This window comes from Podarcis filfolensis (assembly GCF_964270895.1).
Source record: "Podarcis filfolensis genome assembly, chromosome: 13".
Taxonomy (NCBI): domain Eukaryota; kingdom Metazoa; phylum Chordata; class Lepidosauria; order Squamata; family Lacertidae; genus Podarcis; species Podarcis filfolensis.
Genome location: NC_139615.1, coordinates 45,627,858 through 45,655,716, shown reverse-complemented (window position 1 = coordinate 45,655,716; position 27,859 = coordinate 45,627,858). Strand labels below are relative to the sequence as shown.

Below are 27,859 nucleotides of genomic sequence, written 5' to 3'. Positions count from 1 at the left end.
TTCTGATGGCATTCTTGGTCTCTTTCACAGGTATGAACTCCATTCTTGTCTACGTTGGGCATGAAGTATTCGAAAACTACTTTCCTTTTAAGTGGAAGATGCAGGATAATCAATCCCATAGCGAACACTTGGCTCAGAACCTAACTGCTACATCTTTATGGGTTATCATTGCATATATACTCTACAGGAAGAGAATATTCTGGAAAATCTAACTGAAGAAGCCAAAGGAACTTGTGGTATAAGAATACTGGATTAATTACTCCCAACATACTTTTTTTAAAGAAAGGGATCGTGTGTTTTGTTTACATTCCAGGTCATCTCGAAGAGACTCTCATATTTAAAATTTGCTGACCGACTTGCCATTTAGCTAAATCAAGGCTTCTACGTATTTAGTGTATCATTCCATTTCTAACTCGACACACTGAACAGCTTTTAAAAGCTGAGCAATTTGAAAGGACTTTCACAAGCTGATAGGCGCTCTGTTACATGTGTGGTTCACATGAAGACCACGCAGGAGAAAATAAAAATTATTTTACCATGCCAAACAACTGTGCCTGAGACTGGCAGAAGTCAACCAGGAACCTTTTCATCTGCATGCTGTTGCTGTTTGTGGGACATTACTCAAAATGATAAGAGTGGAATGAAAGAGAGTCATTAATAAGCTCTGGAAGCTCCAGCATGGCTCCATCCCAGGACAGACCTGACTAGGCCAAACCAATGAGCTAAGAGACCTTGTCTCAGCCGTGCCTTTTTGACCCGCTAGCTTCCTTCATCCTGATCGCCTCAGAAAAAAATTGACCGTAATTCCACCCAGAGCTATAGATTCTTTGCTGCATGACACCTTGAGCTAATTCATTTTTCCCTCTTCCAAGATGCACAAATGGGGATTATAGGATCATAGAACTGTAGAGTTGGAAGGGGCCCTTAGAGTCTTAGAGTTTAAGGCTGAAACCCAGCACCTTTTATCAAAAACTTTAACTTTCAAATGCATTTTTTAAAAAAACCTTTTTATTTACAGTACACAACTCAAAGGTTTCACTGAATGGTGCTTGAAGTTTTGGTGGTATGAACCGCCCATTGAGACTTTAGTTAACCATGCTCAACCAGCACTCCTTCAGCAAGCTGAGCTATGGATTTCAGGGGAATTCCAGTCCGACATCAAGGCAACCACATGGCTCTCTACTCTGCTTGACTATTCTTAGCAAGATGTTCCAGTAGAAAGTTCATGGTACTCAGGTCAGCGTCTGAAGGAGCAAGATCTTCTCGTTGATGCAGAATCTGTGCAACACGGTCATCAGATTTTCCCCACAGCGCGACACTTGGCGCTCCATTGCCAGGCGGAAATCCTCCTTTACGCCTTTGGTTATTCCCCTGGTAACTGTGTGATGCCTGCAATTATAATACACAAAATAATTAAAATGGCATGGAGCTACCATTTCCATTTAAATATTTTTGCATTCTGTGTGGGTTTTTGTGGAACCTAGCTTCCCAGCTTAGCCTTTCTAAGAACATAGCAAGGGAGATTCAAGGATTTTTCATGTATAAAAGAACAACTGCTACGAATGCTATTTTCATGTTGGTGTGTCAAATAGTGAAAGAACCAACACAAGCTGCTTTTCTAGTGTAAGTTGTTCACCCAAGGCAAGGTAAAACAGATTAAGAAATGAGCATCGTGCAACCGCAGAAAGTTTGAGATGTTAGCAACTAATCTGATCCCTGCCCGAAGACTAACTCTCTCTCTGAGAAATTCATTGGGTCTTGAAGCCCAGTAAGGCCAGAGAAATCAACAGTCCCATTATTATTGGTCCTAACACTAAGCTTCTTTAACAAATACTACTGCAGCTCCGAGAGCTGCAAAACTGCCCCATCAGCATATGAGGATAATAGAATTTGCTCCCCCCGCTGCTGCAACTGACCCACTAATTTTCAGGCAGTTTGGGAGGGAAGGGGAAGATGTGCCTTCCAGGGCTCTTAAAACAAGCAAAAAGGGTTCAATCCATGGATTGGGAATCAGGATGTCAATAAGAGAAAGGACTGTTAGAGCCTAACAGTTACACATCTACTAAACACTGCTACAGCATTCCTCGTGCTAAGTAGGACATTGCAGAGCTGCAATGCCCGGTTGCAGAGACTTCCAAAATAAGAATGGGACACAGGCAGCAGGCAGGACTCGTATACCACCTAAACTATTATGTTATTGTGACAATCTTTACCCAAAATCCAATACACACTACCCCACAACAAGTGGATATAAGTGTGTGCACCCCCTGAAAAAGATGGCTTCATTAAGTAAATGCATCTAACTAGATTGAAAATGACTTTATCCCCTGCACACCTTGCAGCAGAATCCTGACCATGTCTACTCAGAAGTAAGTCCTATTGAATGAGACTTGCTCCCCCCAAAACCTAGTATTTTAAACGGTATTACGCCCTGCTTTTTCAGTGCCTCCATCTTGCCCAAGCGACATTTTGAGAGGTGGGGACTAACTTCCTATTCCTGTGCAAACTGCAGACAGAAAACGGCCAACATATTTTTGCAGTGCTGAAGGATTATTAGCAGAAATGTGCATAGGACGGAATTTTTAACTGCTGGTGGCGAAACAAATCCAGATCTTAGAGGCAAAGAAAACAGGAGCAAGCAAGTACAGGTGAGGGTAAAAGGCAAGAGAACCTAGCAGCATAATTAACATATTTAACAATGGGGGGAGGGGGGCTTCTTTACCTAAATTGGAGTATTTGAATAAAATAACAGACTGGACTGTCCACAAAAATCTATCTGGGGCACCATTCTTGTTTGATTGTAGAGAGACCCATTTAAAAATAGAGTAACATACATGTGCCGGTAACTTATGGAAAAACAACAAAAATGTTAACAACTGTAAAAAGATGGCTTTCCAAGTGATGTAAGGCACAAATGGAGAACGAAAGCATGGATAAAAACTACTGAGTTAACAAAGGGCTGATAACCATGGGCAGTAAAACATATTGACAAAAAAGACAGCACACTATGAGCAGGGAATTTCCCCTGCTTGGTACCTGTCAGCAGTCTGCATGCTGGGCTGTAGTACAGGCATGAATTCCTGCTGCAGTAACCCCAGCGGAGGGCTAGAAGTCCTTTAAAAAACAGCAAACAGCACCATTCAAATACTCACACCAACTTCCCCTGTGCTACAAAAATCAACGCTCCAGAGAACTAGACACAGAAAAGAGGAAAGGGGCTGCAGACCAGGAGCCCAAACCCTAGTCCTGAAGGCACACAGTGGATCTTTTGTTTGGGATAAGGAAAGCAAAATGAACTAAATCCAGTAGGATTGGAGCTCCCAAATGCAGTATTGGAGAAGCCACTGCAAGTTAAACAAAAAACCAATGGCATAATATGAACTACATAATATGTTGTATTTGCAAAGAATTGCAAACTGCGACAAAATAATTCCTGCATTATGTTCCTCAGCGGGTGTAGCAACATTTTAGCCTGGAGTCCCAGCAAATACTTATTCACGTTAAAGTAAATAATGAAGTCCTGCTATCCCCTTCTTTGCAAAGCCTCCCAGGGAGGACCAGAGAAGCAGCAGTGGGTGTTTATTCCTTTCCATTGGCAGTCTGTTCTCCAAACACAGGTCTGCAACTGTGGGGAGGGGAAGACGTGGTAGTTTTTGGAGAAAATGGACTGGAACATAAATGGTTAAAGATTTTCTGGCTAGGGGAGAAGCATCCTTACACACAACTGCATTGCAGCATTTACTTTGGCCATGGGTCCATAAGCAACAAAGCAGCAATTGGTTTTGTTCTGCTATAAAGCCCCAGGGATCTCTTTTTGCAAACATATATTTAAACAGAGTACATACTCTGGGCGCATTAACTAACAGGATGCCACTTAAGTTTTGCTGTTCGTTTTGGTTTTCACAACTGTTAAGGTACAGACGAGAGCTGCTCCCATATTTGGCCGGCTTCAGCCTTACTGAATCCTTTTCCAGCTTTGGTGTTAATGTTACAAAGCAAAAAGCTATAGTAACTTCAAGGAGATGCAAGTCAAGCAGATAAAAGATTCAGAGATGCCTCAAACGGGGAAAAATTTGGCCCAAATGGTTGTGTTTGATGCATCTTAATCAAGAAGAAAATCTATTTCCCAGTCATTTAAACTAACCAAAGGGGAATTATCCAAAAGCCTCCAGAGATGGGGCAACTAAGCTTTTTGTAAAGGCAGCGGGAATGGGGTGGGCAGAGTGTCTCCCTGACGGGATGAGCTTGCAATTCATGAATCAGAACCACAAGTTAGCCTGCTTTCTTCATCTTTCAATATATAATTGGATTAAGTTGGTGGGACGTGCTTTGATAGACATTTCAGAATCTTTTCCATTCTGCTTCACTTCTGATGCACTGCCAACCCCCGATAATTCATGCAAGATAAAAGAACAAAATCAGCTTTATTTCAACATAAATTTGACCCAAGGGGAATGCAGTTGCTACAGCCCTGCGGACAATCAGGAAATTAGACCCGCATGAAGTTCCCTTGTGGTCAGCAGACACACAAGGAATAACTTGTTTCAACCGAAGGGACAGCTGGCAGAATTTTATGCCCCTTCTGGAGAGGGGAACTCTGGTTCTCAGAATATAGCAGCAGGGCCACTTCCTCAAATCCAAATGCCTGGCACAAAAGCTTCAACCAAGGATCAGATCCAGCCCGAGGTAACAGGCTGCAACTGAAAAGAGCAGAGGCAGAAGGAACTCAATGGAGTCCTATTCTAGGGCAACTACACATGTGATCACGATCCACCCCAGAACATGGAACAGGGTGGGTTGGCCTACTAACCAGAAGGGAATCCATAGTAATCCCAATTTCTATTATCAGTCAACAAGGGATTTGAAAAGCCATGCTGGAACCTCAGGTCAGGACAACTATACAGTGGTACCTCTAGTTACGAACTTAATTCGTTCCGGAGGTCCGTTCTTAACCTGAAACTGTTCTTAACTAGAGGCGTGCTTTCGCTAATGGGGCCTCTTGCTACCGCTGTGCTGCTAGCACACGATTTCCGTTCTCATCCTGGGGCAAAGTTCTCAACTCAACTCTTCCAGGTTAGCGGAGTTTGTAACCTGAAGCGTTTGTAACCTGAGGTGTTTGTAACTCAAGGAACCACTGTACCTTGGCTACACAGAACCTGCTAGAGGACCTTCCTACCAAAAGGCAGCATCAGAGGCAAAGGCATCTATCCAATAAAGTAAAGGTAAAGGGACCCCTGACCATTAGGTCCAGTCGTGACCGACTCTGGGGTTGCGGTGCTCATCTCACTTTATTGGCCGAGGGAGCTGGCGTACAGCTTCTGGGTCATGTGGCCAGCATGACTAAGCTGCTTCTGGCGAACCAGAGCAGCGCTGAGAAACACCATTTACCTTCCCGCTGGAGCGGTACCTATTTATCTACTTGCACTTTGACGTGCTTTCGAACTGCTAGGTTGGCAGGAGCAGGGACCAAGCAACAGGAGCTCACCCCGTCACGGGGATTTGAACCGCCGACCTTCTGATCGGCAAGTCCTAGGCTCTGTGGTTTAACCCACAGCGCCACCCGTGTCCCTATTTATCCAATAAAAGCACACAAAAAAGTAGAAGTTGACGCCCAAGTTGCTGTCTCCTCATTAGCTTCCAGATGGGAACTGGTGCTCAAGGTGGGTGGTGTAGCTGTGCTAGGGACGGAGCAGGCGACATTATTCACAGGCAGAGAAAGACTAATCTGTACCCATTCAGTTATCTCTCTAATACTTGATCTGGCAATTTTAACCCCCGGGATCTGGGTTTGAGACAGTCAGAATGTCATGTGTACATTTGGCATGATGTTTCCGTGACACATATTTCTTCTTGGGATAGAAGAGATGGGGAGAAGTTTGGCAGAATTGACTCCTGACTCCGGTGATAAAGACAGAGAGTGCAAGTCTTCTGTGTCTTGCTCCTGAGGACATCCTCTTCTAGCTTAACGAGATGGGACTGTGACAGGTCCCTTGCAGTAGGGTCATGGGGGAAAGGTGTGCTATCTATTACTGGCGCTCAGGGCATGGTTATCTAGTGGGCTGGAAGAAAGGCGAGGCTGCTCATAGCTCCTGCCCTGTCACCTCGACTGGGGCAGGGAAGTGGAACGGGAAGAAGTGTTGGAGCTGGGACTGAAAACACCTCTCCCTTCTGTGCACTGGGCACTTAATCTTGGCAAGAGAGGCTGCAACACCCTTCCTTAAAGGGTAAAGGGACCCCTGACCATTACGTTCAGTCGTGGCCGACTCTGGGGTTGCGGCGCTCATCTCACTTTATTGGCCAAGGGAGCCGGCGTACAGCTTCTGGGTCATGTGGCCAGCATGACTAAGCCGCTTCTGGCGAACCAGAGCGGTCGGCGAACCTTCCCGTCGGAGCGGTACCTATTTATCTACTTGCACTTTGAAGTGCTTTCGAACTGCTAGGTTGGCAGGAGCAGGGACCGAGCAACGGGAGCTCACCCCGTCGTGGGGATTCGAACCGCCAACCTTCTGTCCTAGGCTCTGTGGTTTAACCCACAGTGCCACCCACGTCCCTAACACCCTTCCTTACCAGCCAATTAATCCTCCACCTGGTTAATCCGACAGGCAGCTTCCAGAAGTAATAACCTCTAAGGCAGGCATAGGCGAACTCGGCCCTCCAGATGTTTTGGGACTACAACTCCTATCATCCCTGACCCCTGGATCCTGATAGCTAGGGATGATGGGAGTTGTAGTCCCAAAACATATGGAGGGCCGAGTTTGCCTATGCCTACTCCAAGGCTTCAGGGGTGGGTGGGATCAGATGGTGAGGACCTCCTTTGGAGCAGACAAGTCTCGGACAGTTGACTAATCATAATATTGTGAGCAGATTCATACTCCTCTACCAGAATAACTCCTCCCCAGCCACTAGCAGTCATGTGGCTCTCAAGTTGCTCTTTTCCTCCCCAGGCAGCTGGGGGAAGAGGCAATCTTGGCATGAACCACAGGCTGGACTTGCTGGGGAATGCTCCCTTCCCTTTCTCATCCATTCGGGTGGGGAGATGGAAGAAAGCAGCCATAGCTTGGCAGGAAGAGAGAACTGGCTCACGCAACAGAAGGAGAAAGCGGGGGACGGTTCCTTTCTAACACTGCTGCCAGATGTAGTCTGGGAGCAGCAAAAGGGTTCCTGTTCTCAAGCGGAAGGTGGAGGGTGTCTCCTTTCGCAAGTCTGCTAGCCATTCTTTCACAGCTAGAGGAATTACCCCTTTCCTGCCCCGATTCACTTATTGATAACCAAAATGCTATATAGTCCCATGCATTTCATTTCACTGCATATTGGGGTGGGGGGAAACAGGTGTGGAAGCAATATTCTTGATCTGCTGCCCTCATCAGCAAGTGGCTTTCATTGCCTATTGGAAAGGAAAGATTAGTCCTGCCCATCTTTTGGGTAGCAGTGTGCTGTATCCCCTTTCCCCAAAAGCACGTATGTTCAGATGGGCTGGGTTGTGACCTCTTGCTCCAATGGGCACACTGGTGCCCCCCCATCACATCCTAAAGAAGCTTCAGAATCAATTTTGACATCAGCAAGTGAAGTCCGTGGCATTGTGCAAAGGGACCCCTTACCATTAGGTCCAGTCGTGGCCAACTCTGGGGTTGTGCCGCTCATCTCACTTTACCGGCCGAGGGAACCAGCGTACAGCTTCCGGGTCATGTGGCCAGCATGACCAAGCCGCTTCTGGCAAACCAGAGCAGTGCACGGAAACACTGTTTACCTTCCCGCCGGAGCGTTACCTATTTATCTACTTGCACTTTGACGTGCTTTTCAACTGCTAGGGTGGCAGGAGCAGGGACCAAGCAACGGGAGCTCACCCCGTCACGGGAATTCGAACCACCGACCTTCTGATCAGCAAGTCCTAGGCTCTGTGGTTTAACCCACAGCACCACCTGCGTCCCTGTATCTACCATACAAACTCATAATTCAGCATCCTGAGAATCTAAGCCACTTTTTAAAAAAAATAGTGAGCTTCTGCCAGATCCTCTCTCCATTATTTCTTCCCTCCTCCGTCTTGATCATTTATCCAAATCTCTCAGAGATATGAACACCTATGAGGACTGACGCCTTGTGAGATTGTTGCCATCAGCCGAAGCATGCTATTAAGCTGTCACCCTTTTTCGGAGATTGCCTTGGTTCTCCCTTGTCAGAGACTAGTGGACTCATTGCTATCCCAAGCTCCCCTCACCATCATTCCCATGGGATACTCCCTGTGTCCATCCTAGGGAACATTTTCCATGCTACCCTTTGACTGCCAACGTGCGGAGCCATTTCAGGGCTGCCATGAATTCCTGAATATTTCTAGTCAAATTAATAGTCACTTCCTCAAATTCACCCAGGCACGTGTCTGGTACTGACAAAGATCAGCTGATGTACATTCAGGTATACCAAAAAATAAATAAAAATTGAGGGAAGCCACAATTGTGGCCAAAAGGAATATGAACAGGAGGCAAGGGAAAGAGACTGGACACAGGAAATTGTTTATCAGAGCTACCAGGGAACATGCCACTGGATTCAGTACCCCAAATATCACAGGACTCCCCTAACCCACACCTGCCCAACTTAGGATACACTCTGAAACAGTCATCATACCCTTATAGAACTAAAGAGGCAAAATAACTTTCCCTCGTAGGAAAAGTTATAAATGGATAAAAGCCATTCATTCAATAGCTTGAAACAATACAGCTGAGCTTATGGGGTTTTTTGTGAGCTGCTTTGTGCAATCTATGGAAAGGGAATGTAGCAGTTTCCAGTTATCAACCCACCTGGGGATTTCACCATGATACAACTCTCATTTGAGATTCCTGGACTAACCAGCTGCTGACTTTGCAATTGTTTAAAATTATTTGTTACCCGTTCTTCATTGTTACAATCACGGAAGACTATACGCTTTTAGACAAAAGGTCTTGCGATTCTGCCCTCTGCATTAAATGGAGAAGTCTGCTTGACAATGATCTATGTGGCTATGACATACCATCTCCCTAGCATTGTTGGAAACACTTTCCCTCTAGGCCACTTAAGTTTTTACAGCCCTGCAGAGACTTAGCACTTACTGGCCAGGCTTCACACGGTCCCACTGCACTGAAGGGACTAGCTCACCCACAGCCGATTCCAATGCCAAAAATAAGCTTAAAATTCCCATTTCCCCATGATATTGTATGCATTTAGTTGCCTGCTTACCTGGAATTTTAAATGTACAACAGACACAGACCTATCAACTTAAGTTGGATGCTTTCCAGTACGTACACTGCTTTAACTAGCCACATCACATAAATTATATTCTCATCAACTCTAAAATTGGAAAAAATAGTCTTCTTACTTTATCAACATTCCCTGATTTGGCAACAATTCCAAGTGAATTTTTCCTCCTTCTTGTGTTCTTAAATAGGCAAATTCTTCCAGCATATCAATATCTGGAGCAATTGTTCAGGTCCAAAAAGGAAAGATTTGAACACAGGAAAAAAATATTACGATGTGTTTTGCAAGTGATCTTCAAAATCCTGTTGCTTGTTATTGTCCAAGTAAATCACTTTACGTTTCCCCTTTATTAAGGTAAAGATAAAGGTACCCCTGCCCGTACGGGCCAGTCTTGCCAGACTCTAGGGTTGTGCGCTCATCTCACTCTATAGGCCGGGAGCCAGCGCTGTCCGCAGACACTTCCGGGTCACGTGGCCAGCGTGACAAGCTGCATCTGGTGAGCCAGCGCAGCACACGGAACGCCAATTACCTTCCCGCTGGTAAGCGGTCCCTATCTATCTACTTGCACCCGGGGGTGCTTTCGAACTGCTAGGTTGGCAGGCGCTGGGACCAAACGACAGGAGCGCACCCCGCCGCGGGGATTCGAACCGCTGACCATGCGATCGGCAAGTCCTAGGCGCTGAGGTTTTACCCACAGCATCACCCGCGTCCCTGTTTATTCCCCTTTATTAACTGTATGCAAATGGATGGATTTAATTTATCTTTTGCTGTAATAAGTGTACAGTGTTTGTACAGTGTTGGCTGCGGCACATTGACCAGTCTTGCAATAGGAAGGGAACTTTTTACACTTAAAAGTATCCAGCAGTTAACACCTGCCATATTTCCCATGAACAGGTTGTCCCACAAACAGAAGTGTCTGGGTCCCTGTGCCATCCTAAATGCGTATCACCATTCTCCTGAGTCTCTCTCTTTCCTCCTGCTCCATTGCCCCTTTCATTTCCCAGCTATTATAGAACTTAAATTCCATTCCACTAGACCTCTACCCCACATTTTCTAAGCTCAGACCCCTCTTCTCTTGGGAAATTATGAAACTGTTAGCTTCCTGAATGGTTAAGCTGGTCCCATGGCATTTTTGGGAAAAGGATACTTGTAACATAGTTGAAAAAATTTTCATACTGGAAGTTTCCTTGTAGGCAGATTTTGTTAATTGCTTTCAAGAACAGGTTTTCTCCCCTTGGCCACTCCTGCTGCAGCAACACAATCACGTGACCCAATGCCATATCGTCTCTGTTGTCTGTGAAAGCTCTCAGCTGCAAGGGGAAAAATGCAGAGACACTTAAGAGGAGTTGCTTCCCATTTTGCATGTGAATCTCATTTCCTGAGATTCTGCCAGGCTACTGATTACGACATTCATATCTATCCACAAAGGACTGGTCTAAGAAGCACGTCAATGTAGACGGCTGGCAGAACAGAACCTACAAGTTCAAGGAACTGTTCAGAATCTCCAAAAATACTTGTTTGGCCTTTGGAATGAGGCTGAATCAGTTGCAAGCACACATTATAGAGACTTGTGACAAAACACCACCACTTAGCATTCAAAGTACGGTAATTTGTGTCATCTCAATAATTCATAGAATTATAGTTGGAAGGGACCCCAAAGTTTATCTAGTCCAACGCCCTACAATGCAGGAATCTCAACTAGATCAGACATGACAGACCTCTTCTTAAAAAGGAGAGTCCACCACCTTCTGAGGGAGCCTGTTCTACTGTCGAACAGCTCCTACTGTCAGAAATTTCTTCCTGATGTTTAGTCAGAATCTCCCTTTCTTGTAAACTGAAACTGTTGGTTTGATTCCTACTCTCTGGAACAGGAGAAAACAAGCTTGCTCCACCCACAATGTGACAGCCTTTTAGATATTTGTTATCAAATCTCCTCTCATCCAGGCTAGGTAAAGGTAAAGGGACCCCTGACCATTAGGTCCAGTCATGGCCGACTCTGGGGTTGTGGCGCTCATCTCACTTTATTGGCTGAGGGAGCCGGCGTACAGCTTCCGGGTCATGTGGCCAGCATGACTAGGCCGCTTCGGGCAAACCAGAGCAGCGCACGGAAACGCCGTTTACCTTCCCGCCGGAGCGGTACCTATTTATCTACTTGCACTTTGACGTGCTTTCGAACTGCTAGGTTGGCAGGAGCAGGGACCGAGCAACGGGAGTTCACCCCGTCGCGGGGATTCGAACCGCTGACCTTCTGATCGGCAAGCCCTAGGCTCTGTGGTTTAATCCACAGCGCCACCTGCGCCCCTCATCCAGGCTAAACATACCCAATTCCCTCAACTGTTCCTCATAAGTTTCCAGACCCTTGATCATCTTGTTCACCCTCCTCTGCACACATTCCAGCCTGTCAATATGCGTTTTAAACTGTGGTGCCCAGAACTGGGCACAACTACAGCAACACTGTAAGGTAGACCACTAGTATTATCATGATATTTCAGATGGGGTACTGTGGCTTGCCTTGGACACCTGGTTGGGTTCATGGAGGATATAAGCTTTGAACTGGGGACTCCCTTAAGTCACAGCAGAGCCTCTTAGTCACCATGCTAGTTCATATAAAGCAGTAAAAAAAAAATTCCTGCTTTCGAGGGAGGAATAATATAATAATTGGGAACGTTAATTTGGAGCAAACATAGTCAGAAAGTTTATTGCCAAATCTTGTAAACTCTTTCAGTGGATATAGGTAACCATTATTCACTGATGGTAAAAATCTTCCCTTCCAATTCTATGATTCTGCTTAACAGGATCATAGAAATGACCAAATCTAGCCACTCCAGAAACCAAGTGGTAACAAGGCATATTTTCCTCACTACAAATGGAATAACAGCTTACCTTAAAACAAGCCAAAAGTAACCGTAGGCAATAGGGCATAATTGCTTTACTGGTACATGGCCAGAGCTTCAACTCCGTAGCTAAAGACAAATGACAGATTGATAATTATTACAAAGTCTGTAATTTTGCTAAGAACCAAGTCACAACAGTTAGCCATTAAAAATAATTCCCAATTTGCCAGTGCGACCTCTTATTTCCAATTCAATAACATCTGTAACAAGAACAGAGATCCAAATCATCATAATTTAACCCAGTGACTTATTGATTGATTGACTGATTGATTGGAGGGGGAAGTCAGGGAAAAGAAGTACTTATGCTTTTTTGAAAAGGTGTATTTTTAGCAGTTACTACAGACTTTTTCTGAACAGACTTAGGGGCTAGAGCACTAGGATTTTTAATTCAGAGTTTTCTTGTCTGCTACTCAGAGATAAGGTAATCCAGTACCTTTCCTGAATTTGGACTTCACTGTAGGCTGCTCTTCCGGAAGCTTAACCCCTTCTTGCATGGGAAGCACCATGTAGCACATCAGGTCAAGTACCTTTTCACAGGTCAACTACAAGAAAAAAGATCAACGATTTTAGAAGCGAACCCACACAAGCCAGCAGATAAGCTGCAATAATTAGACAGTTAAGATTGTCACTATCTTGTTAAGGGGTCGATTCAGGCTGCTTGTAGAAGCAAATGGTCCTTCTCGATTTCTGCAAACAGAATTGGTGTGAGAAGCATAGCCAATCTCGAGCAGGAGGCTCCCCAGTTTTGCTTGCAACAACCAAGCAATGATACAGAAGTTATGGGGGTAGCACCATCCCTTTTCTGAGCCAATGGGAGGAAAGACTACAAGAGTTTTGGCTGGCATCCACAGCCCAGTTAAGAACCTTTCTGAGACCTGCACTCTGTCCCATAAATCCCACTCTTTGCAGGTCAACAGCAAGAAAGGGAAGAGGCTGACTAGATTAAGGAGGAGGACAGAGACTTACACGGTATTCTCCAAGGGCAAAGTGACAGGTTGCAAGCTGGATTAGGGATCGCTGGTTCTCTAGGGATCCTTGCCCCAGGATCTGCTGCGGAGAGTGAGATCCCTGCAGAGCCGATAAGTGATGCAAGCTGGCAATTGCTTTTTTATATTGACCCTTTCCAGAGGCAGAAACAAAAGACAGATCACTCTAATTTGACCATTTTCAGAAATCAGGGATCTCCAGGCAACAAAATACTACGCTTTCTATAAAGTTAAGTTTAAAAAACACCATGCTTTATATTAAGAATGGAGACAAGACGACAACTGCTACTACTATTTACATGTGCACTCTCAGTAATGGTTACAGCAGCTTCGTTTGCAGAAGAAGAGCTGAAGGCTGAGAGATCACAGCTTGCCTAAGAGCGCCTGGTGAATTCATGAAAGAGGTGAGATTCTCGATTCATGGCTCTTTGCTGCTAGTTATACCAGCACTATATTTACTGTATTTCAGCAACACTATCTGAGGGTTCAGAACACTTAAAGGACATTGCCACAGCAATCCTCAGAGCAGCCCAACTTTTGATGGTTACTGCTGGGGACAGGGCTGAGTACTGATGACACCCAAGTAGGAACCCTGAAGTCCAAACCTTGTATGCTTGAACACAAGTACACACAGTTGAGTTTCATGTGCCCCCACTGACAGTCGGTTTGAGGGGCAATACGCAGCCGTTTGTTTGTTTAGGCTGAGTTCCTACAGAAAAGAATTCTTGGCTAAGCATTACAGTAAAACGGAAGGAATCTGCACCTGCAGCTTTTACCTGATAGATGATCATATCTGTGAGGAAAATCCGCAGCCAAAGCCAAGTATCAGTCTTCCATGACACACAGATTCTTGTGAATTCTGCAAAATAAAATGGATTACAGGCAAATATATCAGGGCAACTGCTTGCTTTAGCTCTCTCTGCAAGCCTTCAGGTAAAGACAGCGCAGAAATACACTGGCATGAACTTGGTAGTGAACACTCTTCAGACATTGTTCTCAGGCCTAGACCCAAACTCTGCTGCTAGACAACCTGGTTCTTCTAGAATAGAGATGGGGCAATCTCTTGCAGCCCAAGGACTATATTCCCTTCTGGAAAGCCTTCAGGAGGGTGGAGGGAGGCTGGTTCAGATGTCAGTGGTGGGGGCCCAGGTCAGAGGCAAAAGAGGGTCAAGCAACGAACGAGTCAAATACACTTTTAAGCCAGTCAAAAACACTCAAGGAGGGTGCAAAGCAGGGTTGGGGAGAGTAGTTTGGGAGGGTGTGTGGTCTGGGGAGAGTTTCAAAGCTCAAATAAAGGCTCAGGGAGCTGCATCTGGTTCCTGGACCTGCTGTAGGAAGTCAAAATAATAGATGTGTATACTCGGGGAGTGAGAAGTGAGAGCTGGACCATAAAGAAGGCTGATCGCCGAAGAATTGATGCTTTCGAATTATGGTGCTGGAGGAGACTCTTGAGAGTCCCATGGACTGCAAGAAGATCAAACCTCCTCATTCTTAAGGAAATCAGACCTGAGTGCTCACTGGAAGGACAGATCCTGAAGCTGAGACTCCAATACTTTGGCCACCCCATGAGAAGAGAAGACTCCCTGGAAAAGACCCTGATGTTGGGAAAGATGGAGGGCACAAGGAGAAGGGGATGACAGAGGACGAGATGGTTGGATACTGTTCTTGAAGCTACCAGCGTGAGTTTGACCAAACTGCGGGAGGCAGTGGAAGACAGGAGTGCTCTGGTCCAGGGGGCCATGAAGAGTCGGACATGACTAAACGACTAAACAACAACAACAACATACTCGGAGAGAATCATTTTAATGAAGGTTGGGAGCCCCTGCTCTAAAAAGGGGTCAACCACTCCCTATGTCAACAGTTCATTTGGGATCACCAGGCTGGCAAATGAAGAACCATTTGCTTCTACCAAGGCTTTCTGTGAGTCACAGTAGAGCAAAGACTCAAAAGACACTTGTCAGTTCCCTGCCAAAAGGCACAAGACCTGGATGGAACATGATGTAACTGTCAAGTTCCAGAAGCATATCTATATATCTATATATCAATATACCTATATACATATATACATATATATCTATATATCTCTATCTATATATAAAAGTAAAGGGATCCCTGACCATTAGGTCCAGTCGTGACCGACTCTGGGGTTTTGGCGCTCATCTCGCTTTATTGGCCGAGGGAGCCGGCGTACAGCTTCCGGGTCATGTGGCCAGCGTGACTAAGCCACTTCTGGCGAACCAGCGCAGCGCACAGAAACGCCGTTTATCTTCCCGCTGGAGCGGTACCTATTTATCTACTTGCACTTTGACGTGCTTTCGAACTGCTAGGTGGGCAGGAGCAGGGACCGAGCAACGGGAGCTCACCCCGTCGTGGGGATTCGAACCGCCAACCTTCTGATCGGCAAGCCCTAGGCTTTGTGGTTTAACCCACAGCGCCACCCACGTCCCTATACTCGGGGAGAACCATATTAATAAAGGTTGGGAGCCCCTGCTCTAAAAAGAGGTCAACCACTCCCCATGTCAACAGTTCATTTGGGATCACCAGGCTGGCAAATGAAGAACCATTTGCTTCTACCAAGGCTTTCCGTGAGTCACATTAGAGCAAAGACTCAAAAGACACTTGTCAGTTCCCTGCCAAAAGGCACAAGACCTGGATGGAACATGATGGAACTGTCACGTTCCAGAAGCATATATTTCCCATGCATACCAAAGCAGCATAAAGCTTGTCAGCACACCATCATACCTACCTTTATCCAAAGATTCAAGAGAATGGAGAAGTTCCCAGCTCTCCCTAGCCAGCCTAAAGCTTTCTTGTACTTCAATAGCGTTTGGAAGGTCTGCTGCATTTACTGTGATGTGCCTGCTTCTCCCCTTCCCAGAAGGATCCTCGTCATCAGAGCTCTGGTCAAAAGCCAATGCAAAATAAACTGTTTAGACTACGCTTGTAAGGTGAGTTGATGTTATACTATAACAGTACTATAAAAGAAGTAATTACAGCAATAAATGATATGCAATGTAAATAAGAACTTAAATGACTCAAAGATGATGAGTGCTGGTAGAGGGGAGTCAAATGGGTGCGGTACTTTTTTCTTTCTTGCCCTTTCCCTTTACTCTCTTTAGTTTTGGGGGTTAAGTGTGTGTACTTTATTGTTTGTTTGTAAATATGTAAATAAACATTTTTTAAAATTAAAAAAAAAATAAACTGAGCAATAGGCTAACATAAATGTTGTATTTGAGTTAACCGTGTAAAAAACTGGCAGTCCATAGCATATGTTCGTAGAACATTAGTTAGTCCCAGATTCCTGGTAGCAAACTTTTTTAAAAGTTGGCAATGTTTTTTTTTAAAAAAACCAAAATGACTTTGCAGGCAGGATAGTAAAAATACTTATTTTCTGCCACTTCTAAAGTAACCCAATACACTTATTTAGGTATTCCAGAATCAAAAAGTGTTTGTTCCAAGAAAACTATCAAAAGTGCTTAAATATTCACTCAAACCAACAATAACCTGCCTTAGCTTCTGTGTCATGTAAGCTCTGCAATATCACATATTGCGCTCATTTACTGCTTAACTTCCCTGCACCCCACAATTCATTGGACTCTGAGCCCCAATCTTCTTTCTCTGCAGGTTGAGACAATGCTTAAGTATCATGTCAACCTATATGCTTTGAATTCTGCACCCTTTGATTCTGACAAACAACTTCTTACAAATATCACCTTAAGCACTGCATAAGAGTCACATGATATAGTGTTGACTACAACTGAAGGAAATACTCTCACGAGTTCTCAGACAGTTGCAACACAGCAACAAACAAAGCAAAATCAAATTCTATTCACATTACAACTCTGAGGACCACCACCGAATGAAATTAATGACGCTAGACATTGCAAACTTGAAAGGTCAGTTCAGGTGTTCACTCATCACACAATGCTTGCAATGTAGGCTTCAAAACGAAAGATGTTTCTTCTTACTAAACCAAAATACATGCAAATTCTTGGAGAATTATTCTAAGTACCTGTGAGAGTTTTATTCTAAGCTAAGCCAAGTTTGAATCTGGGAATCGGTTCCCTTTATATAATTTATAAAGACTTGCCACTCTCTCCTTATTTTCTCATTAGGATAATTTCCTATTAAACCTGTCAGTTTGGCCAAAAAATTAATGATTACAGACAACCTGTGATATAAGGAATAAAGATCCACATGGAGTTAGTTGGAAGTCAATTTCTTTTTTCCTTTTCCTTTTTTTCGTGTTGTTTTTCATTCTTCTTTTTTCCTTTTTGGGGAGAACATAATGTTTTGTATTTTTGATTGCAGATTATGTTATTATGTTTACATCCTTGTAATTTTGTTTTTGCATTTTTTTCTGTTTCGTATTGTTTGTTCGTTTTATTCAATGCTTGTTTGTGTGATGTGTAAGTATTAAAAAAAATAAAATACATGCAAATTCTGGAAGGAATAATTGTGAACAAACCCACGTCCTAAAACCCTATGCCAAATTACACCCCATTTATGCCAAGAATGAAACACGTTACCATGGTTTTCTCTCTCCCTTCGGCAAGCTTCCTCTTTTTGTGCACATGTTTGCTCCGTTCAATGTCTGTATCGCCATAAACATTGGAAACATCCTCCACCAAAACCAGCGGAACTTGGTTTGGGGCATTTGGTCCTATGTTTAAAATGAAACACACCACTTAAGCACAATTGCAACTGAGAGACTGCCACTGGAATCTGCTTCTAGCTACCAGAAGATTCACTTCAGCAGTATGGTGAAAGCATCTAGTTGTACTTTAAGCAACTTATTAAGCATATACTTCACAATACCACGCAAAAGTAAAATAATAATTTTATGGAGAAATCAACACCCATGCCAAATCCTCCTAAAAGTAATTAGGTATTTTGACACGAGGTCGTACCCACAATTTATTTCTGAGCCCGTGAATCCTTGGCCAGCAATTTAAGGGCTAAATCTCTCTATCATCTATAAAACTGAGATAACAAGGGAGGTTCATCATCAACATATAAAGCCCACAAATATTATGCCAGTCGTGGTACACTGAGCAAATCACAAACTCCTGGGGCTACTGTAGGAAGATCTAAAGCATGGGTAGGGAAACTAAGGCCCGGGGGCCGGATCCGGCCCAATCGCCTTCTCAATCCGGCCCGCAGTTGGTCCGGGAATCAGCATGTTTTTACATGAGTAGAATGTGTCTTTTTATTTAAAATGCATCTCTGGGTTATTTGTGGGGCCTGCCTGGTGTTTTTGCATGAGTAGAATGTGTGCTTTTATTTAAAATGCATCTCTGGGTTATTTGTGGGGCATAGGAATTCGTTCATTTTTTTCCTTTTCAAAATACAGTCCGGCCCCCCACAAGGTCTGAGGGACAATAGACCGGCCCCCTGCTGAAAAAGTTTGCTGACCCCTGATCTAAAGGGGTCCTCTTAACTAAAGCAAAGAGGAATGAGCTGTATAATTTCACCAGGACTCCCCTCCCCCCAATCTGTTGTGGTCCTGATGAAAATCCCTCCTAGGTAATGCTATCGGCCCCCAAAACAATTTCTATTGTCGCCTAGCACAGATGGAGTCTAATGATGAGTTTAGTGTCACATTGAGTTTGGCCTTCAGACCAATTTTGTGCTTGCTCACACACATCACATGCACACAGGGCTATTTGTTCTACGGTCTTCCTCATGTTTCCCCTCAAGTCTGCGCTTGCTCACCACCCAAAACAGCAACACTCCATTGCTAGGAGAACATGCTACTCTTCCCCATAGCCAGTGCATTCATTATTATTGTGGGCGCCGTGTGGGATGCACATCTGCACGGGCTCTTGTCAAGATGCTTGTTCATTTCTGACTTTTTCACTGAGGAGCCCCTGATATACAGTGGTACCTCGGGTTACATACGCTTCAGGTTACAGACTCCGCTAACCCCGAAATAGTACCTCGGGTTAAGAACTTTGCTTCAGGATGAGAACAGAAATTGTGTGACGGCGGCGCAGCAGCAGCGGGAGGCCCCATTAGCTAAAGTGGAACCTCAGGTTAAGAACAGTTTCAGGTTAAGAACGGACCTTCAGAATGAATTAAATTCTTAACCAGAGGTACCACTGTATCTTCAAAGAATCCCAGGATTCTTGGTTTAAACGAAATAAAAACCTACAACCAAACAGGTTCATCTATGGGCTGGGCTAACCTATGGGCTTCCAGATGTTTTGGACTACAAATCCCATTATCCTTGACCATTGGCCATGTCAGTTGGGGGTCCAAATGGGAACCAAAGAGTCCAACATCATCTGGAGGGCTGCAGGTGAATCTACCCCTGCTCTTAACGAAGTACTTGACCATGAACTAACCTTGGAAGAGAGAAGGTTGGATGCTGCTGACATACAGGAATGCGTTCTTGAAGAAGACCAGCATTGTGGAATAGACAACTTGGGTTTTGTATTTTGCATGAGACTCATTATCATAGTTACTGATGTATCTGCAGACATCTTTCATTTTGAGCAATGTGTCACCAAAGCTTCTGAAGAAGACACAAGCATACAAAGTTAATAGGCTTTCTAATCCGGTAGTTTTAATATGCTATCTTTTTAATATGTTCACTGAAGGAAAGTGTGCCTTCTCCTCCTGCAGCCAGCTGCACCCTTCAACAAGCATCGTGGATGGTCAAGGGCCCTCTTGAACAAGATGGGACAGGACACTGGAAGAAATCACCCAAACTCGCACAGAGATCTGTCGTACTCGGACGTCCCAGTCCCTATTTTTCAGGACCCATGCTTTTTGGAGAGACTTTTCAGGTGACTGCAAGGAGAAAAGGAAACTTTCCATCTCTGAACTTATTTTAGAATCAAAAGCCATTCACCTTCAAGCCTGCAATCCTAGACACCCTTACATGCCATTAAGTGCTATTAAACGCAATGGGACTTGCTTCTGATGAAACATGCATAAGACTAATAATAATAATAATAATAATAATAATAATAATAATAATAATATTAACAACAAACCTTCTTGCCATGTCCATCTGCCATTCACACCTTACTCCCACTATGGACAGTATCTTGAACACCCTTTCCCAAGGATCCGTAATTTGAGAAGATTTCTCAGTTAAGCCCTCTATTACGTATTTCTGAGAGCTTCGTTTACTGGGGGACACAAGATCAGATGTATCCTGTGTACCTAGAAACCAACAGAAGCATATCTTAGTTCATCACCCAAAATCAGTCCAACAGTCTTAACATCCTGCAGTCCATGCCTCTTACACTGTTTATATGCATGTGTGTACACACACACACACACACACACACACACACACACACATTATAGTCCAAACTTGAATAAAGGGACAAATCTCAAATACAGAGGAGAAAACTGATCCTGGATCCTGCACAAACTGCTCATATCTACCTTCAAAATCCTTCATGGACTGGTTCCCCTCTAATGCACTGCTGGACTGCACAAAGTCTGGTATTATCCGTTTGTGTGGGATTAGGTGACAAGTACTTTTAAGGATGTGAAGATTCAAACAAGTTTTCTTATTTCTTGTTAGAATCATGGACTGCGGTTCTAACAAAGCGGGTGGTAGTTAAAATTTCCCATGGCATCTATTCAAAAGTAAAATCCTAAAATGCAAGCAAAATCTGACTCGACAAATATTCTAGAAATGGAACCCATGGCATTTTTTATTTTTTTGGTCTTAAACCAAGCTACCTTCAAGTCAATTAGCTCAGCCTTCTTTAATATTTTGGGGAAGGTGTGGGGAGGAAATAAGAGACCTCTACAGCTAGACACAGATGAGCTCCGCAGCAATTCACAGTCCAAACCCCCCCCCACTCCCTCACAAAATCCCACATACTGTTTTGACATGTAGTAATCTCCATTCCTTAGTTTGCTAGTGCATTTGGCTCCAGTGCTTTTACCTTGGTATTGATTTTCAGTCTGTGCAGATCTCGTCACATAATTAATATAAAACTCTGCTGCTTTATTCAGATACTTATATAACAGGTTGGCCGGAAGACGCACATCAGGGTTGTTAATTATTAGGGGGAGGACATCACAGACTAAAAAAGACCGAAAAACAGTATTTTAGGATTTCCAGTTGTCCTGACAATGCAATTTAACCAAGCAAAGTGAGTGACAAGCTGCTTTGAGACTCCTCTAAAACAAGGCCCTGCTAACAACAGGTTAAACCAATAGCTTATTAAATTAGGCAATAGATTTCAGAGATACATGTCATCTTCTAAAAGCAGGTATGGGGAACCTGTGGCTCTCCAAACGTCGCTGAACTTCACAACTTCCATCAATTTCAGCCAGCATGGCCAGTGGTCAAGCATGATGGGGGCAGCAGTCCAGCAAATAAACATTTATCCCTAGTTGTTTTTATTTTAGTGATGAAAACTATTACCATGGTAAGCGCTCCACTGAAAACCATTCAAAAAAGTCATCCCCCTAATAAATCAATGAAATATGCCCCCCCAAACGGGAGGAGGCAACAGCTTCCCCATCCCTACACCAGAAGAAACTCTACTGAAGTACTTTGTATAAGGTTCTGCCATGCAATTAAACCTATTACATTATTAACACCTCTATGGAACCTAAAGGACGCGGGTGGCGCTGTGGGTTAAACCACAGAGCCTAGGACTTGCCGATCAGAAGGTCAGCGGTTCGAATCCCCGCAACGGGGTGAGCTCCCGTTGCTCAGTCCTTGCTCCTGCCAACCCAGCAGTTCGAAAGCACGTCAAAGTGCAAGTAGATAAATAGATACCACTCCGGCGGGAAGGTAAACGGCGTTTTCGTGCGTTGCTCTGGTTCGCCAGAAGCGGCTTAGTCCTGCTGGCCACATGACCCGGAAGCTGTACGCTGGCTTCCTCGGCCATTAAAGCGAGATGAACGCCGCAAACCCAGAGTCGGCCACGACTGGACCTAATGGTCAGGGGTCCCTTTACCTTTACAGAACCTAAATCAACAGTGGAGGTTTGCCAGGCCTGACTTTTGAGAGGAGCTTTTACCTCTTGGTGCATTTTCAAACTCCAGAAAATCCCTTACAATTACAATGCTGTAGTTTCTCCCCATCCCCAAGAAATAATGTTTCTGCCAGCTTGTGGGGCAGTGAGGGACAGTTGCAGGCCTACTGTAGATTTGTCCCCTTTTATTGGATATTGGATCTCAAAGCCACAGTATGAACCGGAATACAACTTTTCTATTATACAGGTCGCTCACAATATTTAACTTGTGAGCATTCAACTTTATGCACTTGGCAGGCGCCCAGAAAAAAATACTTTGCCAATCCCACCCGACATTGAACCCAATGTGTTTCGATTATATGGGATTTTGGCTGTGTTGCACTATCCCCAGGACATAACCCCCTCTTAAGTTTAGTCTCGCTTGCACATTTAATACTGCAAAAAGAGTAACACAAGTCAGGTGGAGTCAGATAAACAGCAATAAAGCTCAAAGTTTTTTTTCCAACAAGGATAATCTCCCAAGGATTTATCCAGTTTTTTGTTCTTAATATACGTGGGTTATGATGAGCAAGACAGCAAAAATATCCATTTATTAAAAATAGTGTCAAGTCCTGTCATTTAAGTACTATTTTACTTACCAAATAATTTTCTAAAACAATTGACAGGTGATTCTTGGTCTTCAATATTTTCTGCGTCTAATAATGTTTCCCCAAGGCCCACCTTTGCAAAATTTAAATAAAATTTAAAATCTATTAGTTCAAGATTTTGTTCCCCAGAACCATATTGAACAATGAAAAGTAATTGCTTCCTGCCTCACCTCTTCCTGAACAATTTACAGTTTACACCTGCACTACTGTATTTTATTAGCAGCAATACAAAGCTGAGAAACAGTGGGGGTTTCAAAACTCAAAATATTCATAAATCAACAAGTTTTGTATTTCTGAGTGTCTTAAATTAGCATTGGCAAAAGTTGTTCTTCTACACCCACGGACTGCTTTGCTATTCTGATTAATTTTAGCATGGAGTTGTAGCACAAAGATCACACAGTCCTCCCAAGAATGTCCTGCCACTTTTTTTTATTTCTACTAATCTGAAGTCAGGTATGAGAACGAGGAAGAACAAAAAGGTATTTGAAATACGAAGAAACACCACTCTCTTACCCCATGTTGAACCACAGTTTCAGGGAAACGTCGCAAAAGCAGAAGCAACATTTCTGCCCGTTCCAACGTATTAAAGCACTGCTCTGTGGCTTTCAGTAACATTTCACACTGAACTCGACCTGGAAGGGTTTCAAATAAACCTGTAGGAGGGAAGATAATAGTAATAATAATAAAAATATAATTTTATTTATATCCCGCCCTCCCCAGACGAAGCCGGGCTCAGAGCTGCTAACAACAGTAAAATGATACAACATTCTAAAATCAGTTCATTATAAAACCAGTTCAAATCAGATTAATGGCAACCATTGGGCTAGAGTTCTGTGAGGATTGCCAAAGGAGTGGGTCAGGCTGTGCCCTGGCCAAAGGCCTGGGGGAACAGCTCTGTCTTGTGGGCCCTGCAATGAAGCCAACAATCTGGGGTACGGCTAAGAAGAGAGAATTTAAAATAATAAAAAAGGTTTGAGTGGAGACCACTGCAACTAGAAGCCAAGTACCGTATTTTTCGCTCTGTAAGACGCACCAGACCACAAGACGCACCTAGTTTTTGGAGGAGAAAAACAAGGAAAAAAATATTCTGAATCCCAGAAGCCAAAACAGCAAGAGGGATAGCTGCGCAGCCTGCATTCGCTCCATAAGACGCACACACATTTCCCCTTACTTTTTTGGGAGGGAAAAAGTAAGTCTTGTAGAGCAAAAAATACAGTAATTTGTTGGCTGGGAGAAATTGGAGAAAAGCCTTCAGATGCATTGCAGCACTGATCATCATCATCAAGTCAACTGTTTTGCAAGGGATTCGGTGGAAGAAAGGCATACCTCTTAAAAACTGAGTTTGCTTGTCCTGCGAATCGTTCCTTAAGGCAGCTGTAATTACACTAATCTCCCGCCACACCACTGGCTGGTCTGGGAAATTAACAAACCTGAAATAAAGAATTGAAAAAAGTCTGGAATTGTTTATATTTGTAATCAATCAAGAACAGAAATTTTACTAGGAAAGCCACACTACTTAAAATGAAAATGTTTCTTGTTTCCTCTAGGAACTAATGCAGGTCTCCTCTTTTCTGAATCTAACAACTGCCAGCTAAATGCTTCCAGGAAGACCAAAGACAAGGTAATATCCCGGCATAACTGCTTGCCCTCGAATGTGGTACACTAGCTTTGAAGCTAGAGGTTCTTTTTAGCTACTGTAGCTATAGACCTATGCGCTTCTATGACTATATCTAAACCTTTTTATACCTACCACCACTTACTGGGGCAGCAGATTTTATGTGAACAAGTACTCTTTTTTGCCCATCCTGATCAGTTTCACTGGGTGACCACAAGTTCCAGTATAGATTAAGAGCATCTATCTACTTCAGTCACACCATACATAATTTTATCAACCCCCAACTGAGGTTGTTTATTTTCTGTAACTTTTCCTATCATGCCTTATAACTGGTGTTTCTCAAACTTGGCTCCCCAGATGCTGTTGGACTACAATTCCCACCATCCCTAGCTAGCAGGACCAGTGGTCAGGGATTGATGTGAGTTGGAGACCCAGCTTTGAGAAACACTGCCATAAAGCAGTACAATTTTAAGTAGAGTGGTTTACAGACAATTTTTTCAGTCCTCAATTGGAAAAAAATGGAAAGCATCTTACATGTCATATAGCAATCTGCCTGCTGATGTTGTACGTTCTGCATTCCGTTCAATAGTGTACATCTCATACTGAAAAAACAAGGGCAGAAGATGAGCCATACAGAATACCTTCCATCAAATTTCTCAAAATCACATCTTTCTACCTTACCACAGCAAATAATGAGGGCAGAAACATGCATGCACATGCACTCTCTCTCTCACACACACATGTGTTTTTTAAAAGGAAGACACAGGCAGAAAAAAAACTTTTTCCTATTTGTTCGGGATCTCCATTTAGAACTCCGAGACCTGGGAGAAGAGTTGGTGGAAGAAGACTGGAAGAAATTCAAAGACTATCTTCAGAAATATTATAAAATTAATGAGTGTTAAAATTGTGCTTGGATGGGTAATAAGTGGTAATTAGTGATAAAAGTTATTAAGATTATGCAAAAAAGGTATTGATAATTGGTTGAAAAATATGGATATAGTATATGTTATGGTACAAAGTTTAAACATTTGATAAAGGGTAAGAATTTGCTGAATTAAATATTTGAATGGGAATACAAAAAGGGGAAGGTGCGAGGAGGTCAAGAACATAAGCATATGAAATTGAGGTTATTGGAAAAATGGAATGGTTTTATTTTTTCTTTGTTTAAATTTAATTTTTCTTAATTAGTTGTGTTTTTCTTTCTGTATTTTTTTCTTTTGTGTGTTTCTTTTTTCTGTAATTTATGGTTTTTTTATTCTGTGAATCTCTACTTTTCTTTTTTGTAAAACTTTAATAAAAATCTTATAAAAAAAAAATAGAACTCTGAGAGGTATGAAAACAAAGTGCCTGTGCATTTAATGGAGACTGTAGTCCAGATTGGAGAGTAGGGGTTGAAACGTAAGTTGATGGGAGTATTGCATCTAAATCTATCTTTACCAAAATGTGAAGTGTGCTTTGTTTGGAGCATGTTTACACCGCTGCCTGTTCTCAACATTGCAGTGTGATAATTTCAGGCAATTTAGAGCAATGGGCACTTAAACCAAATGAGTTCACTTGAGGTATCTGAATATCCTGTTATAGTACTGTACTGCTTTCTACACTTTTGCAGCGGGGTATATTTAATAAGGTTACCAGACGTTTCCAGATTTACAAATCAGTCCCCTGACAAAATCCGTCTATTTAGTAGGAAGTTGAAAAGTGTCCCCGGATTCACTGAAAAAAATCTGGTAACCTTAGTATATTAGGATCAACGAAAACACAAAGAAGCAAACAAGCATTCCAATCCGTCAAAAACCTTTACCTGATGAAAGCCTTAAAACAAAGACAGCCCTTTGGCTAGTTAAAACAATCTATGGCCTTTTAGAAGAGACTGGGGTGTTTCTAATGTATTTTTAATGTATTTTTAATCTTTGTTGGAAGCCGCCCAGAGTGGCTGGGGAAACCCAGCCAGATGGGCGGGGTACAAATAATAAATTATTATTATTAAATAATTATTCTAATGTATTTCTTCCCCAACCCATGGTTTTAAGGTATCTACGTGGCGGGGGAGGGGGGAGGTTGCTTGGCTGTGAGCCACGCTGGGCTGCCCAGGGCAGAATAAAGCAGTGAACAAATTCAAATAATAATAATAATAATAATTTATTATTTGTTCTCCGGCCACTCTGGGCGGCTTCCACAAAGACCAAAAATACACTAAGGTGTCACACATTAAAAACGTCCCTGAACAGGGCTGCCTTAAGATGTCTTCTGAATGTCAGGTAGTTGTTTATCTCTTTGACATCTGATGGGAGGGCGTTCCACAGGGCGGGTGCCACCACCAAGAAGACCCTCTGCCTGGTTCCCTGTAGCTTTGCTTCTCGCAAGGAGGGAACCGCCAGAAGGCCCTCAGCGCTGGACCTCAGTGTCCGGGCAGAACAATGGGGGTGGAGACGCTCCTTCAGGTATACTGGGCCGAGGCCATTTAGGGCTTTAAAGGTCAGCACCAACACTTTGAATTGTGCACGGAAACGTACTGGGAGCCAATGTAGGTCTTTTAAGACCGGTGTTATGTGGTCTCGGCGGCCGCTCCCAGTCACCAGTCTAGCTGCTGCATTCTGGATTAGCTGTAGTTTCCGGGTCACCTTCAAAGGTAGCCCCACATAGAGTGCATTGCAGTAGTCCAAGCGGGAGATAACCAGAGCATGCACCACTCTGGCAAGACAGTCCGCGGGCAGGTAGGGTCTCAGCCTGCGTACCAGATGGAGCTGATAGACAGCTGCCCTGGACACAGAATTGACCTGCGCCTCCATGGACAGCTGTGAGTCCAAAATGACTCCCAGGCTGCGCACCTGGTCCTTCGGGGGCACAGTTACCCCATTCAGGACCAGGGAGTCCTCCACACCTGACCACCCCCTGTCCCCCAAAAACAGTACTTCTGTCTTGTCAGGATTCAACCTCAATCCATTAGCCGCCATCCATCCTCCAACCGCCCCCAGGCACGATAACTGCTATTGGCTTCTGCTATTGAGGGTGGGCGCTCTTGCTACCCAACGACTCGTATGGCAGAAGCCTGGATTTCTCCACCGCCTCCCAAGAGCAGCTTTCCCATCTTTTCAGCTCTTTAAACAAGCAGGCAAAATTAAAAAAAGTAGGGAAAAGAAAACATGGTAAGTCGGAAGCGCTGCCCCCAAATAGGTAAAGGAACCGGGCGTGCTAAGCGTTCCTATCTCTATGGTGCTGAGACCGCAGAACAGCAGCGAAAAAAAGGGAGGACGGGGCTCGCGGCGCGCAAAGCATTGTGGGAAAAAGGAGCCGTTAAGGGGAGGCCGCACGGAGCCCGGCGCGCCCTCACCGACCTGGATGTTGAAGTCGGCGGGGTAGAGGCTCCGCGCGGTGATAAGCCAGGCCTTAGCCGCCCACAGGTCCCCCTGGACCAGCTCCCGCGCCCGCTTCACCAGGAACTCGCAGTCCCCCTGCGCCGACATCTTGGCCGTTGCCGGGAGTCGCGCTCCCTCACGACCCGCACATGCGCAGACGAGCCTCGCGACGCCATCTT

General features: G+C 44.0%; 2 protein-coding genes across 4 annotated transcripts in view; one reads left to right on the top strand and one right to left on the bottom strand.

Annotated features, from left to right (window-relative positions):
• The window catches only part of HGSNAT (heparan-alpha-glucosaminide N-acetyltransferase), a 30,410-nt gene extending 28,961 nt beyond the window's left edge, over positions 1-1,449 (top strand). The window contains exon 18 of the mRNA XM_083582948.1: positions 31-1,449. Within this exon, the coding sequence (XP_083439074.1) occupies positions 31-212 (182 nt within the window). The 3' untranslated portion in view covers positions 213-1,449. The remainder of the gene's footprint in view (positions 1-30) is intronic.
• Positions 520-27,859, bottom strand: INTS10 (integrator complex subunit 10). Of its 3 annotated transcripts, none has more exons than XR_014541005.1 (18): positions 27,660-27,854; positions 24,859-24,926; positions 24,036-24,139; positions 23,223-23,362; positions 22,701-22,782; positions 21,019-21,159; positions 20,107-20,278; positions 19,453-19,622; positions 17,635-17,768; positions 15,852-16,005; positions 13,882-13,964; positions 13,086-13,238; positions 12,553-12,661; positions 12,109-12,188; positions 10,402-10,535; positions 9,347-9,440; positions 3,037-3,114; positions 520-1,389 (listed from the first exon to the last, which is right to left on the bottom strand). XR_014541005.1 is itself a non-coding variant. In XM_083582870.1 (18 exons), the coding sequence occupies exons 1-18, from the start codon at positions 27,786-27,788 to the stop codon at positions 1,233-1,235; spliced, it is 2,211 nt and encodes a 736-aa protein (XP_083438996.1). In that variant the 5' UTR covers positions 27,789-27,851; the 3' UTR covers positions 520-1,232. The 3 variants fall into 3 exon arrangements, 2 of the variants coding, with proteins under 2 accessions (XP_083438996.1, XP_083438997.1); XM_083582870.1 differs by having other exon boundaries at positions 10,373-10,535; positions 27,660-27,851; XM_083582871.1 differs by lacking the exon at positions 3,037-3,114 and having other exon boundaries at positions 10,373-10,535; positions 27,660-27,859.

Coding starts and splice junctions, on each gene's coding strand:
- INTS10 (XM_083582870.1), bottom strand. CDS start 27,788: ATGTCGGCGCAGGGGGACTGCGAGTTCCTGGTGAAGCGGGCGCGGGAG. Junction 22,783..23,222: donor AAACTGTGGTTCAACATGGG/GTAAGAGAGTGG, acceptor AATTTTGCAAAG/GTGGGCCTTGGGGAAACATT. Junction 9,441..10,372: donor TTTTTTCAACTATGTTACAA/GTATCCTTTTCC, acceptor CAATTGCTCCAG/ATATTGATATGCTGGAAGAA.